At 37.1% G+C, this 22,660-nt stretch overlaps 1 protein-coding gene across 1 annotated transcript in view; it reads left to right on the forward strand.

Annotated features, from left to right (window-relative positions):
- Positions 1–22,660, forward strand: part of LOC109578125 (phospholipid-transporting ATPase ABCA3-like) — a 204,253-nt gene that overhangs the window by 169,646 nt on the left and 11,947 nt on the right. The window contains exons 23-26 of the mRNA XM_070779778.1: positions 9,483–9,670; positions 11,791–11,916; positions 12,168–12,362; positions 22,183–22,370. Of these exons, the coding sequence (XP_070635879.1) occupies positions 9,483–9,670; positions 11,791–11,916; positions 12,168–12,362; positions 22,183–22,370 (697 nt within the window). The remainder of the gene's footprint in view (positions 1–9,482; positions 9,671–11,790; positions 11,917–12,167; positions 12,363–22,182; positions 22,371–22,660) is intronic.

The raw sequence follows: 22,660 nt of genomic DNA on the forward strand, positions 1-22,660 counted from the left end.
CAGTATACTAACACATATATATAGAATTTAGAAAGATGGTAACAATAACCCTGTATCAGTTCAGTTCAGTCACTCAGTCATGTCCAACTCTTTGCGACCCCATGAACTGCAGCACACCAGGCCTCCCTGTCCATCACCTACTCCTGGAGTTCACCCAGACTCACGTCCGTTGAGTCAGTGATGCCATCCAGCCATCTCATCCTCTGTCGTCCCCTTCTTCTCCTGCCCCCAATCCCTCCCAGCATCAGAGTCTTTTCTAATGAGTCAACTCTTCTCATGAGGTGGCCAAAATACTGGAGTTTCAGCTTTAGCATCGTTCCTTCCAAAGAAATCCCAGAGCTGACCTCCTTCAGAATGGACTGGTTGGATCTCCTTGCAGTCCAAGCGACCCTCAAGAGTCTTCTCCAACACCACAGTTCAAAAGCATCAATTCTCCCTCACTCAGCCTTCTTCACAGTCCAACTCTCACATCCATACATGACCACAGGAAAAACCATAGCCTTGACTAGACGGACCTTTGTTGGCAAAGTAATGTCTCTGCTTTTGAATATGCTATCTAGGTTGGTCTTAACTTTCCTTCCAAGGAGTAAGCGTCTTTTAATTTCATGGCTGCAGTCACCATCTGCAGTGACTTTGGAGCCCCAAAAAATAAAGTCTGACACTGTTTCCACTGTTTCCCCATCTATTTCCCATGAAGTGATGGGACCAGATGCCATGATCTTTGTTTTCTGAATGTTGAGCTTTAAGCCAACGTTTTCACTCTCCACTTTCACTTTCATCAAGAGGCTTTTGAGTTCCTCTTCATTTTCTGCCATAAGGGTGGTGTCATCTGCATATCTGAGGTTATTGATATTTCTCCCGGCAATCTTGATTCCAGTTTGTGTTTCTTCCAGTCCAGCATTTCTCATGATGTATTCTGCATAGAAGTTAAATAAGCAGGGTGACAATATACAGCCTTAACGTTACTCCTTTTCCTATTTGGAACCAGTCTGCTGTTCCATGTCCAGTTCTAACTGTTGCTTCCTGACCTGCATACAAATTTCTCAAGAGGCAGATCAGGTAGTCTGGTATTTCCATCTCTTTCAGAATTTTCCACAGTTGATTGTGATCCACACAGTCAAAGGCTTTGGCATAGTCAATAAAGCAGAAATAGATGTTTTTCTGGAACTCTCTTGCTTTTTCTATGATCCAGCAGATGGCAATTTGATCTCTGGTTCCTCTGCCTTTTCTAAAACCAGCTTGAACATTAGGAAGTTCATGGTTCACATATTGCTGAAGCCTGGCTTGGAGAATTTTGAGCATTACTTTACTAGCATGTGAGATGAGTGCAATTGTGCGGTAGTTTGAGCATTCTTTGGCATTGCCTTTCTTTGGGATTGGAATGAAAACTGAACTTTTCCAGTCCTGTGGCCACTGCTGAGTTTTCCAAATTTGCTGGCATATTGAGTGCAGCACTTTCACAGCATCATCTTTCAGGATTTGGAATAGCTCAACTGGAATTCCATCACCTCCACTAGCTTTGTTCGTAGTGATGCTTTCTAAGGCCCACTTGACTTCACATTTCAGGATGTCTGGCTCTAGGTGAGTGATCACACCATCGTGATTATCTGGGTCGTGAAGATCTTTTTTGTACAGTTCTGTGTATTCTTGCCACCTCTTCTTAATATCTTCTGCTTCTGTTAGGTCCATACCATTTCTGTCCTTTATCGAGCCCATCTTTGCATGAAATGTTCCCTTGGTATCTCTAGTTTTCTTGAAGAGATCCCTAGTCTTTCCCATTCTGTTGTTTTCCTCTATTTCTTTGCATTGATCGCTGAAGAAGGCTTTCTTATCTCTTCTTGCTATTCTTTGGAACTCTGCATTCAGATGCTTATATCTTTCCTTTTCTCCTTTGCTTTTTGCTTCTCTTCTTTTCACAGCTATTTGTAAGGCCTCCCCAGACAGCCATTTTGCTTTTTTGCATAACCCTGTAAACGAGACAGCAAAAGAGACACTGATGTATAGAACAGTCTTTTTTTCTTAAACATTTTTATTTCATTTCACTGACTAGAATTTCCAGTACTGTACTGAATAGTAGCCATGGCAGTAAACACCTTTGCTTGTTCCCAGGCTTAAGAGGAAGGTATTCAGTTATTCTCCCTTAAATATGATTTTTAGCTATGAGTGTTTTTATAGTTCCTCTTTATTGGTTTGAGGAAGTTCCATTCTATTCCAAGTTCATTGACAATTTTGGTAATGAATGACATTAAATTCTTTTTCTGTGCCTTTGAGATCATGTGGGGATTTTGTCATTTATTCTTTTACTATGGTGTATTAAGTTTATTTTCTGATGTTAAACTATACTGGTTAAGAGGAGTCATGTTAATCTGATTTTTATTTCTTTGCAGATAGCCTCTTTATTACTCTAAAAACTTCTGTCTTCCAAAAATTGTTATCCTTAGTGTTGTGAAATTTTTCCATGAGCTGTCTAGACTTAGATTTTTCTCCTCTATATTCTGTTTATCATTTTATAGCAATTTCAACCCAAAGGCTCTTGTCTTCATTTAGTGGCAGGAAAATATCTATAATTCCACTTATTATCACTTTTCCTGATCCCTTCTGTATTCTCTTTCTTGAACTCTTACTCTATGACTGCTGTACTTCCTACACTTGTCTATAGAAGATAGACAAGGTCCCTGGTTTCATGGAGTTTATAATGTGAGTTGTGGCAAGTGGGAAAAAATTTTGAAAGTAAGTAAATAGACACAATAGTTACAGTTTAAGTAAGACAGTAAGAGAAATAAATGAGGTAATTAGTAACTTACATCACTTCAGATAGAATACTTACGGAGGTCATTACTGCAGAGTGTGATTAGATGACTAAAAGAATGAGATTGATCTAACCAGTGAAGAATGAGAGGAATAATATTTCACATAGATGGAAGACCAAGAGAAAAGCCTCAAATCAGGGAAGGATCTTATATATTTAAAGAATAGAATGGAGGCTTGTTTGGAGCATACGAGTCCTAAGTCACTTCAGTTCTGTCCAACTCTTTGCGACCTCATGGACTGTAGCTTGGGGTCCTATGTCCATAGGATTCTCCAGGTAAGAATACTGTAGTGGGTTGATATAGATATGTATCAAGATATATATATAATTAAGTTATTTATATGTAATTTAATATTTTGGTTTAAGGTTTAAGTTTTCTACTTGTTAATTTCAGATATTCTGTTTCTAATTTGCTTTTGCTTTACTTGTCTTATTGCATATGGTCACAGTATTTGGCATTTAACTCTACTGGAGCTATTTATTAAGGTTTTCTTTATGACCATAAACATGGTGATCTCATTATTGTTGTTCGTTAAGTCACTAAGTCCTGTCTGACTCTTTTATGATCCCATAGACTGTAGCCCTCCACACTCCTCTCTCCATGGTGTTACCCAGGTAAGAGTAATGGAGTGAGTTGCCATTTCCTTCTGCAGAGGATTTTCCTGATCCAGGGACTGAACCTGTGTTTCTTGCTTTAGCAATCATGTTCTTTACCACTGAGCCACCAAGGAAGCCCTTGTTGTAATTGGTGTTGTTGATCTCTCACTAATTTACTATTATGTTTATATAAAAGCAGTATAGTAAGAGGATGGCCTGGAGTCATATGGCCTGAGTTGAATCCTGGCTCTGCAACTTCTTGGCTCTACACCTCAGTAATTTCACTGTTGACCATGATGCTTGAATATTTGTTATGTTCCTTTTTTAGGTTAGAGTGCTATGCATGAGGCATTTTATTTTAAATATGTTTTTTGACTATATGAGATCACCATGTGGCTTTGGCCATTAGTGTATCAATGTGGTGGTGGTGGTGGTGGTGATTTAGTGGCTAAGTCATGTCCAACTCTTGTGACCCCATGAACTGTAGCTCACCAGACTCCTCTGTCCATGGGATTCTCCAGGCAAGAATACTGGAGTGGGTTGCCATTTCCTTCTCCAGGGGATCTTCCCAACCTAGGAATCAAACCTGGGTCTTCTGCATCACATGCAGATTCTTAACCGACTAAGCTTTGAGGGAAGCCATACAACTATATTAAGATATTTTTAAAATATTAAACACTTTGCATTCCTTAAATAAACACAATTGTCTGTGTATCTATCTATTCCATTTGTTAATATTTCATGTGAGTTTTTTAATCTTTATTTTACAAAATTAAAAACATAAATAATATTTACAAGCATCTTAAGTACCAGCTTATAATACTTGACAGTTTTTAATCATTTCAAATTGAGTTTTCCATAAGCTTTTATTTTTTTTTCCATAAGTTTTAAAAATGCAAGGTTATTCATCACTGAAGTAGATGAATAGTCCTATGAGTTTTTTAATCCATGTTTATGAGAAAGATTGACCTGCTATTTTGTTTTTTCATACTGTGCATGTTTGCACTGTATATAGAGTTTATACTAGTAACAGATAGTGAACTGTGGAGTATTTTCTAGTTTTTTTATTCAGCAGACTAGCTTATGTAAAACATCTCTTTACTCAATATTTAGTAAAATTTACTTTTAAAACAAGACTTGGTATTTTCTTGATAGGTGCCTTCTCAGGTATTGGTTTAATTCCTTAAGATTTGAAATGTAAATATTTGTAACATAATGACTTATAAGACATATAGAGATAGAAGTAAATGGACAATTAGATTAAAAGGGAGCCCTCAAATATGCCAAGGCATATATGGAATTTTGATGTATAAAGGAGATGGCATCATATATTATTGGGCAAAAATACACCATTTAATAAATGCTAGTAAGTGTATCAGAGAAGGCAATGGCATCCCACTCCAGTACTCTTGCCTGGAAAATCCCATGGACGGAGGAGCCTGGTAGGCTGCAGTCCATGGGGTCGCTAAGAGTCGGATACCACTGAGTGACTTCACTTTCACTTTTTACTTTTCACTTTCATGCATTGGAGAAGGAAATGGCAACCCACTCCAGTGTTCTTGCCTGGAGAATCCCAGGGACAGGGGAGCCTGGTGGGCTGCCGTCTGTGGGGTCGCACAGAGTCGGACACGACTGAAGCGACTTAGCAGCAGCAACAGCAGCAGTAAGTGTATTTCCAGAAAAGCGAAAAACAGGTGGATCCATATTCTGTACAGTTCAGTTCAGTGCAGTAGCTCAGTCATGTCCAACTCTTTATGACCCCATGGTTTGCAGCACACCAGGCTTCGCTTACTCAAACTCATATCCATCAAGTTGGTGATACCATCCAACCAACTCATCCTCCATTATCCTCCTGCCTTCAATCTTTCCCAGCCTCAGGGTCTTTTCCAATGAGTCGGTTCATTGCATCAGGTGGCCAAAGCATTGGAGTTTCAGCTTCAGCATCAGTCCTTCTGATGAATATTCAGGACTGATTTCCTTCAGGATTGACTCGTTGGATCTCCTTGCAGTCCAAGGGTTTTCTCCAACACCACAGTTCAAAAGCATCAATTCTTCAGCGCTCAGCTTTCTTTATAGTCCAACTCTCACATCCATACATGACCACTGGAAAAACCATAGCTTTGACTAGACGGAACTTTGTTGGCAAAGTAATGTGTCTGCTTTTTAATATGCTGTCTAGGTTTATCACAGCTTTTCTTCCAAGGAGCAATTGTCTTTTAATTTCATGGCTGCAGTCACCATCTGCAGTGATTTTGAGCCCAACAAAATAAAGTCTGACACTGTTTCCACTGTTTCCCCATCTATGTGCCATGAAATGATGGGACCAAATGCCATGATCTTAGATTTTTGAATGTTGAGTCTTAAGCCAACTTTTTCACTCTCCTCTTTCACTTTCAACAAGAGGCTCTTTAGTTCTTCACTTTCTGCCACAGGGATGGTGTCATCTGTGTATCTGAGATTATTGATATTTCTCCCGGCAATCTTGATTCCAGCTTCTGTTTCATCCAGCCCAACATTTCTCATGATGTACTCTGAATATAAGTTAAACAAGTAGGGTGACAATATACAGCCTTGACATACTCCTTTCCCAATTTGGAACCAATCTGTTGTTCCATGTCCAGTTCTAACTGTTGCTTCTTGACCTACATACTGGTTTCTCAGGAGGCAGGTAAGGTGGTCTGGTATTCCAATCTCTTTAAGAATTTTCCAGAGTTTCTTGTGATCCACACAGTCAAGGGCTTTGGCGTAGTCAATAAAGCAGAAGTAGATATTTTTCTGGAACTCACTTGCTTTTTCGATAATCCAGTGGATGTTGGCAATTTGATCTCTGGTTCCTCTGCCTTTTCTAAATCCAACTTGAACATCTGGAAGTTCACAGTTCATGAACTGTTGAAGCCTGTACAGACACACACAAAAAAATCTAAGTGGAAATAGAGAGGGTAAAGTTCAAGAATTTTATAAGAAAATATGTTAAAATAGTTTTATGACATCAAGTACAAAATAAGAAAACTAGTACAAAAATCCCTGAATTATAAAGAAAGGATTTATAAATTTGACTACATTAAAATTTAAAACTGTTAATTTAAAGGCATTCTAAAGAAATAAAAGCCTCAGAAGCAAATATATTTGTTAACACACATATAAATAACACATATATAATGAACAAAGCATTACTATCTGGAATAAGAATGATAAATTAAGACAAATTATGCTATCTAGAATAAAATGGGACAATAAAGACATAAAGAAGAATTTCACAGAAATAAAAAAAGAATAAAATATGGTCCAAAAATGGCCTATATGGAGTTACCATAAACCTCATTAGTGATTAAAGAACTACAAACTTGGACCGCAATGAACTATCACTAAACAAAAATTTTAAAGTCTGAGGTCAAGAAGCATTACAATGTAGAGAAATGGAAATAAATATGCACATATTGTGAGTGAAAATAATTTACTGCTTTGAAAAATGTGTTAGCACTAACCAAGCTTGAAATGCCAATTACCAATATTTTTACTCCAAGATGGAAAACCTTAATAAATGTTTTCTTCAGCAATATCTGTAATTTCAAAAAGAAATGGAAATAGCTTATGTCTATTAACAGCAGAATGTAATGATAAATTAAGGCTTTTCTCCCTATATAATGGAGTATCATAGAGGAGTGGAAAAGTATGAACTTCAGCTGCAAACAACAATATGAATAAATCTTAGAAACACAATGAATATTTTTTAAACCTTGCTGTGATGACTACAAACAACATGATGCTATTTTTATAAACCTCATAAACAGACTATTACCAACAACATAATATTTATAGAAATGCATGTCTCTGGAAAATTTCCAAAGAAATAAGACAATTATATCTGGAATATTGATAGTAGGGGTAAAATCAAGGAGAACATAGTTAGAAGGAAGCTATTAATAATGTTTTGGTTACTTTGTTAAGTGGGAGGTTCCTGAGAGCTCATTTGATGTTACATTTTTAAATAATTTTCAAGTATGAACACTGAGATAAAGTAATATTTGAAATTCTTTATATATATGGCATGAACTATTTAAAACTCTACAGATAAAATACTAGAATATTTAGAAACTTTAGCTAGATTGCTGAATTAAAACCAAAAATCAGTATATAAAAATAACTTGAAACTGAAAGTGACAGAGTAGGTATCTCCAAGGATCTGTCCCTCCCTTGAAACAAAGATTAAGGTGTCAGAATCAATTCTCTGGAACTCTGAAATTTAATCAAAAACTTACAAAAAGCAGGGAAGTAGAAAATGAAGAAAGAAGCTGCTCAATTTTGCCAAGAAAGCAATGTAGAGTTTTAACTTACCTGCTTACCTTCCCATTTTCCAGCCAAACAGCAGTAACTGTGATGATAGTAATCTGCATTCCTGGTGCGTTTTCTTACACCAGAAGGGGCAAAGAACAATTTCTGTTCTCAAAGAATTGTGGTTATGTTTTTAGATCCGTCTGACAATGACCCAGTGGATCAGTTCAGGAGGTGCACTGTTTAGCTCTTCTTGGAACTTTCTGAGGGCTGGAGCAACCTCCTGGGCAGCGTTGTCAAAAACATTTAAAGGGATATGCTAACCACAGCCACCTAGGGCAAGTGACAAGAAACGGAAAGCAAGTGGCAAGAAAGAAAAGCCTAAGAAGTTAAGAGGCTGGGGAAAGTGACTTGAATGTGAGGGGATTAATCAATTACAAAAACTCCCATTTGCAATGGATAATTCAGAGTGCCACATGCAGATTCAAGGCTGAAACCTGATAAGACTTTATGAATAAACTCTCTGATCTTTACGCCCTGCATAAGCAAGATGTGTGGACTAAATAAAAATTGTACATGGACTGGTTAACCATTTTGAGAGCCCCAACTCACAGCTAATCTAAAATGGATAGGAAAAGTTTGGTTTATGTGTGTGTGCGTTTTGCTCCAAACATTTCAGGATATTTCCATCAAATCGCAGCTAATAGCTAAGTTAGCAGAACAGAAACTCCAGTGATCAAAAATAACAAAATACAGCCTTTACAAAAACAGTTTACAAAAGTTACTAAACAAATAAGTCGGTTCGGTTCAGTGGCTCAGTCGTGTCCGACTCTGCGACCCCATGAATCGCAACACGCCAGGCCTTCCTGTCCATCAGCAACTCCCGGAGTTCACTCAGACTCACGTCCATCAAGTCAGTGATGCCATCCAGCCATCTCATCCTCTGTCGTCCCCTTCTCCTCCTGCCCCCAATCCCTCCCAGCATCAGAGTCTTTTCCAGTGAGTCAACTACAACCCACAAAAATAAAAAACAACAGAATTATTGGCAATTAAATAAAACAAACAAAATAAAGGTATTTATGGTATGTTTAGCTATTATTGTAGGTCATGCCTACTGTCCTTAAAGTCCTTCAAAGTGAGAAGATATTTTCTTCTATAAGTGGGAAAAGAGTATTGGTGGCAACACTTGTGAGGAAGAAAAGAACAAAGTTTAGACGTAAATAGGTAATAATTGATATTTCCTGATTTTACTACACAGAAAATTAGCTAACACAAACATCTAAATTCTAGATATGCAAATAGGAGGCATCTTTGAGATATGAAGATAATACAATCACTCTTTTTTTAATAAGAATTGCATTTTCTGTGCCAGTATGCACAAACACTAATTTTGTTGTAATAAAATACACATAACATAAAGTTTACATTTTAAAGTATACATTTCAGTGGTACTGAGTACATTCCTAATGTGCAATCATCATCACCATCTAGATCCATGATAATTCTGTTTACAAAGACTCAGCTTTTGAAACTCACTCAGTATGTAGTAATGTTGTTGCCTATCAAAACCGGTTAAAAAAAAAAAAGAAAAAAAGCATTTGCGGGGGAACTGTTATAATAATCATAAATATCAGCAAAGATTAAATAAGAAAGACAAAATGTTAAGACAATTGCTTATTTTTCATATCTATACTTCTCTAATTCTAACTTAACATTCATTTTCTCCTATATTTCTTAATATTTGGTGTCATCCTAGACTTTGCATAAGTTTTTAAAGTAAGGCTATCTCTTTTATCACCCTTAGTTAAGAAGAACAATGTCTACAGCTTTGGAGAACATGGGATTGCAAACTTTTTGATTTCATCAGCTGCCTTGGGCTTAATTTATCTGCTTTTGCTTTTTTGTCTGGAAAGTACATTCTGGAACCTGAAAAACTTTGTCTTTCATAAAATTGTATTTAATGTCTATAAGATATTTATGAACGGCAAGAAGGTGAGTAACTAATGCAGACTCTAGATACAACTCAAAGAAAGCTCAGCATTAGGTCAGAATGTATAAATTAACATATTCCTACCTTTATTACTTAATAAAGAAGATATCATTCAATTATACCAAGATCTAACTGGGACTAATTTGAATCACAGGTCTTTCATCTTAGTTTGAATTTTCAATTCTGAATTTTGAATCCTCTGCCTACAAGAAAATAATCCATAATAACGAACTGACTATGATAGAAAATGCTGCCTTGTGCCTGTACAGTTTTTGAGGTGTATTTGGTTGTAATTATAGAATTGACTTCTTTAAAGCTGTATAGAATTATAGAATTTCATGGTCTCTACCAGTCAGGATTTTTTCCTATTGCCTAGGATTAAACATATAAATATTGTGTTGAGATTTTTTTTTCCTTCCCTTTCTTAGTTTCAAACTTTAACATTCTTAGGCTGAGATGGGTCTCTACCAGTCAGATTATTAACTATTGCTTTATATAGGTCTCATAGTTCACACAATCTCAGAGTTTTGCCTTGGGATTTTGTATTTTAACTGTTCATTCATTCAGTAATTGAACTCTCACTGATCTACACTAGAATAGAACCAAAAGTAAATAAATAAATCTTTTTTAAAAAAGAATTTAGGAATATATGAAAGAAATTAACAAGGAGGGTTTATTCCATGAATTAGTTTAATATTTGAAAATGAATCAGTGTTACAATATTGATCACCTCAAGAAGAAACGGAGAAGGCAATGGCAACCCACTTCAGTACCTTTGCCTGGAAAATCCCATGGATGGAGGAGCCTGGTAGGCTGCAGTCCATGGGGTCACTAAGAGTCGGACACGACTGAGCAACTTCACTTTCACTTTTCACTTTCATGCACTGGAGAAGGAAATGGCAACCCACTCCAGTGTTCTTGCCTGGAGAATCCCAGGGACAGGGGAGCCTGGTGGGCTGCTGTCTATGGGTCGCACAGAGTTGTGTTTATATGTAAAGCCTACAATAAACATAAAGGGAAGGACTAAATGTTTTCCCTCTAAGATTGAAAATTGGGCAAGAATATTCACTCTTACCACTTGCATTCTATCAATTTTGAGATTGGAAAAGAAAAAAGCAGCTCTCTTCTCACTCTTTTGATTAGCATGTTTACTGAATTAGCATGTGAGCTGGATATATCCTCCTGCTCCATTCCTCAACCATTACCATTAAATGAGTACTTGAATTAAACATGAGCAGTTCAAAACAACAAAATTTTGCTCAAGCAGTAACAAATTAGTATTCACAAAACACACCATGCTGTTTCATTCTCACACAACTTTCATTAAGCTCCCACTGTTAATGGCAACCTTTCTTCCATCCCCACCCTACCTTCATTCTCTCAATATATTTTTGTTTATTCTCCAATATATTTTCTCTTTATTCTCTCAATATATTTTTGTTAAACTCAGCTCAAACTTCACCAATAAGGGGCCCTAATCAACAAAAAGGAGCTCATTCTTCTCTCTTAAACCTAATGCTCTCTTGAATATATTTTGGATGTAACAAATCACACTAGGTAATAAGTAAGTATCATTGTTGCTTTTGTTCTCCACAAAATGTCCAGGTCACTGGCAAGACTCATACTTGTAAGACAATTTGTTCATGACTACAATTTAAAAAATAAGCAAGTTATGGGAATTCCCTGGCAGTCTAGTGGTTAAGACTCCAGGCTTTCACTGAAGGGAGCACGGGTTCAGTCCCTAGTTGGAGAACTAAGATCCTGCATGCCACATGCCCAAGAAAAAAGAAAAAAAATAAGCAAGTCAGGAATACATTTGTGCATAAGAGTTCAGGAAGTCGGTGCTGTGCTTAGTCACTTAGTCGTGTACAACTCTTTGTGACCCTGTGGACTGTAGCTTGCCAGGTCCTTTGTCCATGGTGATTCTCCAGGCAAGAAGACTGGAGTGGGTTGCCATGCCCTCCTCAGAAAATTGGTAGAGAAGCTCATTAATAGAAATTACGCAAATATTTTGTGACATCTTTGAAATTACTCCCTCAGGTCAGCTTTCAAAAAGCCACCCAGTTTAAGCCAAAATGTCTAACGTTTATTCAAATCTGTGATCTTTGTCTTGAAAATATAGGCTACAGATTCCATCCACCTAATCAAGGAATATGGGGATAAAGATGTAATAAATGAAAGAAAGAGAGTCCAGAAACTGTTACCTAGGTTGATGGCTGTCCCTTTGCTTTTCAACGAACTTACAAAGGTAAAGTCATTCAATGTCCAACCTTGCACTAAGATTTAGCCCACCTTCCCTGCCACAAATTTGTTGGTAGTATTACTAATTCTTTGGAGTTCTATGGGATCTATGTACATTCTGGTAAAATAGAGGACTGAAAGGGGAAAGGCTCTTCTGAAACTGTCCATACGTAACAGTCCACAGGGTCTGAGGTTATGGTTATGGTTGACCCATTATCACTCCTTCAGTACATTGTGGTTCTCTTTTAATTTTCTCAGACTTACTACAAGTGTCCAGTTGTAAAGGCTGTGAGAAATATCTCCCTTTTAGTCCCAAAGTATGAGTGCTTTGGATTACTTGGATTAAATGGAGCCGGAAAAACCACTACATTCAAAATGTTGACTGGAGAAGAGATCACAACCTCTGGAGTTGTGTTAATTGATGGCATTAACATCACTGAAAATATCAGAAAGGTATTTCTAGACCTAATCACTGAGTTCGAGTCCTAAGGTAACCGGAGAAATGGGTGGAGGGCATGGAAAAAAGCATTGAGATATATATATATATATATATATATATATATATATATGAGAATGTATATATATACATTCTTTTCTCAAATGTAACAGACTGCAGGGACAGTAATAGTCATGATAACATCTTGAGTTTGGGAAAAGGCAAATACTCTTTCTGGCTGAAAAAAATCTGATTACCTGTAAATGGATCAAATGAAAAACAGGAAGAATGGTTATTTCACATAACCTGCTCTTACATAATTGGAGTTTGATATAAAACAATGATTTTTAAAAGGGATTATGAAAGATACTGGAGAAGACAATGGCACCCCACTCCAGTACTCTTGCCTAGAAAATCCCATGGACGGAGGAGCCTGGTAGGCTGCAGTCCAAGGGGTCGCTAGGAGTCAGACACAACTGAGCGACTTCACTTTCACTTTTCACTTTCATGCATTGGAGGAGGAAATGGCAACCCACTCCAGTGTTCTTGACTGGAGAATCCCAGGGACGGGGGAGCCTGGTGGGCTGCCGTCTCTGGGGTAGCACAGAGTCGGACACGACTGAAGCGACTTAGCAGCAGTAGCAGCAGCATGAAAGATACTGAGAAAGTAAAATTTGTCAAGGTTTGGGCTCCATTTGAATGTGGGTTGTAAGAAAAGAAATATCTTGAGCCAATGAATGAGTGAAAGTTCCATTTTTCCAGATAGTAAAGACAAAAGATGAGTATATTTGGAGAAGAATATGTTGAATGTTAGATGTTTCTGACACATTTAAATGGGAAAATATCCAATAGACAGTTGGAATCTATGATAGTGAATTGATATGGAGATATAAATCTCTCAGAATTCATCAAAGTACAAGTGAAATTTAAACTGTGAGAGTAAGTGAGACAGTCTATTTGGAGTATGTATAATAATGAGGAGAAAGATATGGGCTGAATCCTGAGGATCAACAACATTTCTAAGACATGGAGTGAGAGAGAGAATAATTGGAGAAAAAGTTGAGGAAGATTAGTGAGTTAGGAAGAAAATCTGGGTACATATTTTTTAATCGGGATATAGTCGCTTTACAATGTAGTGTTAGTTTTTGCTGTACAACAAAGTGAATCAGCTATATGCGTACATGTATTCCATCCCTCTTAGACCTCTCTCCAACCCATCCCACCCATCTAGGTCATCACAGAACACTGAGCTGAGCTCCCTGTGCTACAGAGCAGATTCCCGATAGTTATTTATTTAACACATGATAGTGTATATATTTCAATCCTAATTTCCCAGTTCATTCCACTCTCCTCCCCCCACTCTGTGAATGTCTGGTTCTAGGTAAATGACAGCATCATCATGGTTATCTGGGTCATTAAGACCTTTTTTGTATAGTTCTTCTGTGTATTCTTGCCACCTCTTCTTAATCTCTTCTGCTTCTGTTAGTTCCTTACTGTTTCTGTCCTTTATCGAGCCCATCTTTGCATGAAGTGTTCCCTTAGTATCTCTAATTTCCTTGAAGAGATCACTAGTCTTTCCCATTCTGCTGTTTTCCTCTATTTCTTTGCATTGTTCACTTAAGAAGGCTTTCTTGTCTCTCCTTGCTATTCTTTCACACTCTGCATTCAGATGCACGTATCTTTCCTTTGCTCCTTTGCCTTTTGCTTCTCTTCTTTTCACAGATTTTTCTAAGGCATCCTCAGCCAACCATTGTGCCTTCTTCCATTTCTTTTTCTTAGAGATGGTTTTGGTTAACACCTCCTATACAATATTATAAACCTCCGTCCATAGTTCTTTAGGCACTCTGTTTATCAGATTTAATCCCTTGAATGTTTTTGTCACTTCCACAGTGTAATCATAAGAGATTTGATTTATGTCCTACCTGAATGACCTAGTGGTTTTCCCTACTTTCTTCAACGTAAGCCTGAATTTTGCAATAAAGAGCTCATTGTCTTAGACCATAGTCAGCTTCCGGTCTTGTTACGGCTGACCATAGAAAACTTCTCCATCGTCCATGGCAAAGAATATAATCAATCTGATTTTTGTATTGGCCATCTGATGTCCATGTGTAGAGTCATCTCTTATGTAGTTGTAAGTGGGTATTTTCTATGATGAGGGTGTTCTCTTGGCAAAACTCTTTAGCCTTTGGTCTGCTTCATTTTGCACTCCAAGGCCAAACTTGCCTGTTACTCCAGGGGTCTCTTGACTTCCTATTTTTGCATTCCAGTCCCCTATGATGAAAAGGACATCTTTTTGCTGTTAGTTCTAGAAGGTCTTGTAGATCTTCATAGAACTGTTCAAGTTCAACTTCTTTGATATTAGTGGTGGGGCATAGACTTGGATTACTGTGGTGTTGAATGGTTTGCCTTGGAAATTAACCAAGATCATTCTGTCCTTTTTTGAGACTGCACCCAAACACTGTGTTTTGGACTCTTTTGTTGACTATGAGGGCTACTCCATTTCTTCTAAGGGATTCTTGCCTACAGTAGTAGATATAATGGTCATCTGAATTAAATTCACCCATTCCCATCCATTTTAGTTCACTGATTTCTAAAATGTCAATGTTCACACTTGCCATCTCTGGCTTGACCACATCCAATTTACTTTCATTCATGGACCTAATATTCCAGGCTTCTATGCAATACTGTTCTTTACAGCATTGTATTTACCTTTACCACCAGATGTATCTAAAACTGGGTTTCATTTCCTCTTTGGTTCAAAGCCTCTTTATTCTCTTCGGAGATATTTCTCAGTTCTTCCCCAGTAACATATTGGACACCTACTGATCTGCGGGCTCATCTTTCAGTGTCTTATCTTTTTGGCTTTTCACACTGTTCACGGGGTTCTCAAAGCAAGAATGCTGAAGGGATTTGCAAATCCCTTCTCCAGTCGCCCACATTTTGTCAGAACTCTCCACCATGACCTTTCCATCTTGAGTGGCCTTGCACAGTATGGCTCATAGTTTCATTGAGTTACACATTGAGTTATTTCACCTGTTCTGGCTCCAGCATAGTGCATTGCTCAGTCGTGTCTACTCTTTGTGATCCCATGGACTGTAGCCTGCCACACACCTCTGTCCATGGGATTTTACAGGCAAAAATACTGGAGTGGGGTCCCATTCCCTTCTCCAGGTGATCTTCCTGACCCAGGGATCAAACCAGAATCACCCAAGTCCCTCGTGTCTCCTGATTGGCAGGTGGATTCTTTACCACTAGCACTACCTGGGAAGCTCCAGCAGAATGCTGGAGCCCACCAAAAAATATACCCGACATCCAAAGACAAAGAAGAGGCCACAGCAGGTTGGTAGGAGGGGCACAATCACGATAGAAGTCAAATCCCATACCCACTTGGTGGGTGACCCACAAACCAGAGAACATTAATACAAAAGAAGTTCTCCCACTGTTGTGAAGTTTCTGAACCCTACATCAGGCTTCCCAGCCTGGGGCTTTGACAAAGGGACTGGGAATCCCATGGAATCCGACTATGAAGGTCAGCAGGATTTGATTATAGGACTTCCATTGGACTGGGGGAAATAAGACTCCAGTCTTAAATGAAGAGCACAGATATAATCTTGCATGCACCAAGACCCAGAGGAAAGGAGCAGTGACTCCACAAGTGACTCCACTAAAACAAAACTACCTGGTAGTGTTGAAGGGTCTCCTGTGGAGGCATGGGTCAGCAGGGGCTCACCACAGGGACAGGCACAATGGTCCAGCAGTCTAGAAAGGTCGCCTTGGCATAAACCCTCTTGGAGGTCACCATTAACCTGACCATAGAGCCCTAGACCCAAGGGCTGGGTCACCTCAGGCCAAAAAACTACCAGGGAGGGAGAACAACCCCACCCATCAGCAGATAATTAAATTAAAGCTTCACTGGCCAAGGCCCTGCTCACCAGAGCAAGACCAGTTTTTACCACTGCCAGTCCCTCCCATCAGGAAGCTCACACAACTCTCTTAGCCTCCTCCATCAGAGGGCAGACAGAAGAAGCAAAAGAGCCATCATCCCAGAGAGGGTAGAACAAAAACCAAATTACAGAAAGTTAATCTGGATGAAAGAGCAGAAAGTTATATCCCAGATGAAGGGACAAGATAAAATCCAAGAACAATAAATAAATGAAGAGAAGATAGGCAATCTTCGAGAAAAAATTCAGAATAACAGTATTGAAGATGATCCAGATCGCAGGAAAACAATGGAGAAGATGCAAGAAATGTTTACCAAAGACCTACAAGGACTAAAGAACAAACAGAGATGAATAATACACTCAAAGGAATCAATAACTCAATAACTAAGGCAGAAGAATGGACAAATGACCTGGAGGACAGAATGGTGGAAATCAATTCTGCAGACCAGAATTTTTTTTCTAAGTGAAAAGAAGTGAAGACAGTCTAAGAGACTTCTGGAACAACATTAAATGCACCAACATTGGCATTATAGAGGTCCCAGAAGGAAAAGAGAGAAAGAAAGGACCTGAGAAAATATTTTAAGAGATAATAATAGCTGAAAACTTCCCTAACATGGGAAAGGAAATACTCAACTAAGTCCGGGAAGCACAGAGAGTCCCAGGAAAGATAAATCCAATGAGGACCATACCGAGACACATGGTAATCAAACTGACAAAAATTAGGGACAAAGATAAAATATTGAAAGCAACAAGGGAAAAACGACAAATAACATACAAGGGAACTCCCATCAGATTACAAGCTAATTTCTAGACAGAAACTCTACAAGCCAGAAGGAAATGGGATGATATATTTAAACTGATGAATGGGGAGAACCAACAACCAAGAATACTCTACCCAACAAGACTCTTATTCAGATTTGATGGAGAAATCAACAGCTTTCCAGACAAACAAAAGTTAAGAGAATTCGGCACCACACTGAGAAAGATTGAAGGCAGGGGGAGAAGGGGACGACAGAGGATGAGATGGTTGGATAGCATCACTAACTCGATGGACAAAAGTTTGAGCAAGCTCTGGGAGTTGGTGATGGACAGGAAAGCCTGGCATGCTGCTGTCCGTGGGATTGCAAAGAGTCGGACATGACTGAGGGACTGAACTGAACTGAAACCAGCTTTACAACCAATGCTACTCTAGGCAGGGAACAAAAGAAGGAAAAGATCTACAGAAAATAGATCCAAAACAATTAAGAAAACAGTAATAGGGTCATACGTATGGATAATTACCTTAAATGTAAATGGATTAGATGCACCAACCAAAAGACATAGACGGGCTGTGTGCATGAAAACATGTGCATGTATGCATTTCCACTTACCACATCATTGCTTGACACCCCCCCCAAATTGTATGTAATTATTTTATATTGTTAGGTTAATCATGTTCCCATTGTGGTTTGCAATTGTAATTGTCTTTTATTTTTCATCTGGCTGTTGATTGTGAAAACTGATAAACATTTTTTAGCATTGTGATTATGCAACTATTACTCACTTACCATTGTATCATGATTGGTCAATAAAGAAAAATAGAATTTTATATAAACCAAAAACTACAATTTAATAGAAAAACCTATAATCAACCTATAATCTTGAAATCCAAATGCATATCAAAATTATCTTGGAATTTTTTGAAAAATACAAAAATTTTTCTCCAAATCTTCAGATATGTTTCTAATTAGTAGCCATGTTTAAAAACAACTGGACTGTATGATGATCTTTTACTTTTATCTAGTTTGTTTCACTTTTTCTATTTCATATTCTGTTTCATTTAGTTTGTTTTCCAATTTCTTCATCTCTTCTCTTTTTTTAATGTTCTTTCTCAAACCTTTACCAAGTGTAGTATAAAAGCTTTTGTTTACATATATATAAATAGTATGTATAATATACATATATTTTAGAAAACTTATGAATTTTTGACTAAAAAATTTGGACATTTGACTTCATTTGTTTGACTTAGTATAAATAGAATGCTAGATTTCTAGTTTAAAAAATAGATAAGCAATAAGCAACAAACATTTACTGTATAGCACAGGGAAATATAGTCAATATCTTGTAGTAGCCTATAATGGAGAAAATCTGGAAAATAATAAATGTGTATATGTCTGGCTGAATCACCTTCCTGTGTACTTGAAGCACTGTAAGTCAACTATACTTCAATTAAATATGTATATTAAAGAAAAATAAAGATTGGAGAGAGAAAAAACAACCAGAAAAAATTGTGACAATTACAAAAACTATGTTGCAACATGGAAATATGATTGTGGTAAGAATCTTAAATGAAAAAAAAAATTATATCACCTGGTAAATTAGCAAAATTAGAGAATTTTGCCCCAAACCTAATCTGATATCTTTACCTCTTGTGACAAAACAACTTAATTTTAATGGGAATCTTCCCCTTTACAAAAATATTAAGTCCTATCTATCTCCCTGGACAGAGATAATAAAAGCCTTCTAGAATTTTTTTTTTAAGTGTCAGAAGTGGTTTGCAGAGTTTCATACTGAAGATTTCTGATGGACTATGGTCCATAGTCAGCTAGGACAGTTGAAGTTGATAGAGATCTAATCAAGACAATGGCACCCCTCTCCAGTACTCTTGCCTGGGAAATCCCATGGATGGAGGAACCTGGTAGGCTGCATTCCATGGGGTCGCTAAGAGTCGGACACGACTGAGCGACTTCATTTTCACTTTTCACTTTCATGCATTGGAAAAGGAAATGGCAACCTACTCCAGTGTTCTTGCCTGGAGAATGAATCCCAGGGACGGGCGAGCCTGGTGGTCTGCCGTCTATGGGGTCGCACAGAGTCGGACATGACTGACGCGACTTAGCAGCAGTAGCAGCAGCAATGTTGTACCATGAGGGATACAGCCAACATACTCAAAATAAGCAAATTAAGTGTTCAAAATCATTTCCACCAGCTTGGCTATATTAATTGCTTTGATGTTTGGGTTACATGTAAGTTAAGCAAAAAAAAAAAACACTTCTTGACCATATTTCTGCATGTGATTCTGTACCAAAATGTAATGAAGACATTTTGCTTTTAAAACAAATTGTGACAGATGATGAAAAGTGGATACTGTACAATAATGTGGAATAGAAGAGATCTTAAGCAAGTGAAATAAACCACCACCAACCTCACCAAAGGCTGGTCTTGGTAAAGAAGGTGGTGTGTATATGGTGGGATTGAAATGGAGTCCTCTATTATGAGCTCCTTTTGGAAAACCAAGTGATTAATTCCAAAGAGATAGCTTTCTCAATTAGACCAACTGAAGGCAGAACTCCATGAAAGGCATCCAGAATTAGGCAACAGAAAATGCATAACCTTCCATCAGGATAATGCAAGACTACATGTTTCTTTGATAATCAGGCAAAAACTAGTGGTTACAACTTGGCTGGGAAGTTCCGATTCACCCATGGTATTCACCAGACTTTGCACCTTCATATTTTCATTTATTTCAGTTTTTACAAAATTCTCTTAATGGAAAAAAATTCAATTCCCTGGGAGACTGTAAAAGGCACCTGGAAACATTCTTTGCTCAAAAAAATAAAGTTTTGGGAAGATGGAATTATGAAGTTGCTTGAAAAGGTAGTGGAACAAATTGGTGACTACATTGTTCAATAAAGTTCTTGGTAAAAATGAAATATATGTCTTTTATTTTTACTTAAAAAAAAGAAGGAACTTTCTGGCCAACCAATATATGAAATGTTTAATTCTCTTCTTTTAGTCTAAGACAGACCATGTCAGTAAAAAACAAATACAAACAAAAAATACATAAGCAACTTAGTCAATAGTCAATATGGTAAACATGATTGATACATATCAAATTCTGTATCTCTCAAAAATAATTTGTTTATGAGTATGAATATTTTTACACCATACATTTGAAAAACAGCATTTCCAAGTATAAAAATATATATTCTCTGATTACAATTTAATAAAAAATAAAAATTGAAAAAAATGAATAAAAAATAATCTTATATATATGCATTTCAATTTTAAAAAGAATAAAAATAAACAGCTTATAAACACCTGTCTCAGAAAAAAATTAATGGAAGGAAAGCATACAAAAGTATAAATGCAGACAAGTATATAAATTAATATATAAAAATATAGAGCCAACTAACAAAGAAATCAAAACAACTAGAACTTTGTAAAAATAAAGAAATGGATGAACTTATTAAAAAAGAGAGGGAACACAAATACATTGAAAATAAATTATAAGAAACACAAAGTACTTGATTCAACTCCATGCAAATAAAATTTAAATCTTTAATAAAACTAATTTTCTAGTTACATACAAATTATTAAAACTGACCTCAGAAGAAATAGAATATAAAAAACCAAAACAATCATAATTTCTGAGAAAGCTCCAAAGATTTATTCCTCAATGAAGTAAAGTAAAATAAGATACTTTTATGGCTAAAGTAATATTCCATTGTATAGATATACCACATCTTCTTTATCCATTCATCTATCAACAGACAGGTTGTTTCTATGTCTTGGCTAGTGTAAATAATGCTGTATTGAATGTAGGGGTGCAGGTATCTTTTTGAGTTAGGGAAGATTTTCATTTCCTTCCTTCATTTTTTCCTACCCAGAAGTGGAAATGCTGAATAATATGATACTTCTATTTTTTAATCTCCGTGCTGTTTTCAATAGTGGCTACACCAATTTACATTTCACCAAGAGTGCACAAGAGTTCTCTTTTCTCCACATCCTCACCAGCATTTGTTATTTCTTATCTTTTGGATAATAGCCATTTTAATAGGTGTGAGGTGAAAGCTCATTGTGGTTTTAATTTGCATTTCCCTAAATGATTAATGATGTTGAGAACCTTTTCAGGTACCTGTTGGCCTTCTGTACATCTCCTTCAGAAAAATGTCTATTCAGGTCCTATGCTCATTTTTTAAATCAGATTGTTTGTCTTTTTGATGTTGAGTTGTATGAATTCTTTTATATGTTGGATATTAACCCCTTATCAGGTATATAATTAGCAAATATTTTCTTCCATTTGGTAGGTTGCCCTTTCGTTTTATTTATGGTTTCCTTTGTTGTACACAAGCTTTTTATTTCAATATAGCTAAACTTATTTATTCTTGTATTTATATATATTGAGTTGGTCAAAAAGTTTGTTTGGGTTTTCCTGTAAGATGGTATGGAAAAACCTGAATGAACATTTTTGCCAATTCAATATATAAGGATGTGTGTTAGTCGCTCAGTCATGTTTGACTCTTTGTGACCCCATGGATAGTAGCCCACCAGGCTTCTTTGTCCATGGAATTCTACAGACAAGAACACTGGAGTGGGTAGCCATTTCCTTCTCCATAGGATCTTCCTAACCCAGGGATTGAACCTGGAGCTCCCACATTGTAGGCAGATTCTTTACCATCTGAGCCACCAGGGAAGCCCATAGAAGATATATATAATGTATATAATAGTTTTCATCTGTGGGATAGTTGGCTTAATAGAAGTTACTGGCTACTACTGGAAGTGAAATTCTATTCATTATTTTAATAGCTTTAATAAAATGGCTCTTTCCTAGTGATATCTGAATATGCAATTTCATCTAACCAAGAGTTATCTTGGGTGCACTGCAGTGCACAATAGATATGTATTGAAAATTCCAGTGAGGGATATTAGTATTCCATTTTACTACAGTGGGTTCCAGGTGTAAAGTTTCTTTAGACTGAAAAAGAAATAATTCTTATTCAGAGCTCTATGGGTATCACATCTTCTTGCTAGGATGGGCTAGAAACTTCAGGTTTCCTCTCTCATCCGTGTTACTGTATGTTCAATGGAATAGTCGACTTAGGTTTATTGCTTATGAATTACCCTCTTGATTCAGATTAGGTCAAGAATTGGCTATTGTCCTCAATCTGACCCCATGCTGGGCCACATGACAGGTCGGGAAGTGCTGATCATGTACGCCAGGCTGCGGGGTGTTCCTGAGCCAGACATTGGCATGTATGTGGAAACCTTTTTGTATTCAATGCACATGGAAACCCATGCTGACAAGCTGGTCTGCACATACAGGTGAGACATTATGTTGCTTATTTATTAAGCTGCCTACTGCCCATCTGTATTTCTGCTGTTTAGAATGAATGCCTGTAAACTCAACCTGACAACTCTGTCACACGGAAACAAATAGCCGTCAGGGTTCAGTTATCAGAAATAAGGCAGATCATATTTGTATGAAGTTAACCTTTTGCAGACATGATCTGTAGCCTTTGCATTTCAAAAAGAACACATTCATTCCTGTATCCCTATGGTTATTTATCTCCTTAAAACAAAAATATTTTACCAATAATGATGCTAAAAAGCAT

The sequence above is a fragment of the Bos indicus genome, chromosome 25 (genome assembly GCF_029378745.1).
Source record: "Bos indicus isolate NIAB-ARS_2022 breed Sahiwal x Tharparkar chromosome 25, NIAB-ARS_B.indTharparkar_mat_pri_1.0, whole genome shotgun sequence".
NCBI lineage: Eukaryota > Metazoa > Chordata > Mammalia > Artiodactyla > Bovidae > Bos > Bos indicus.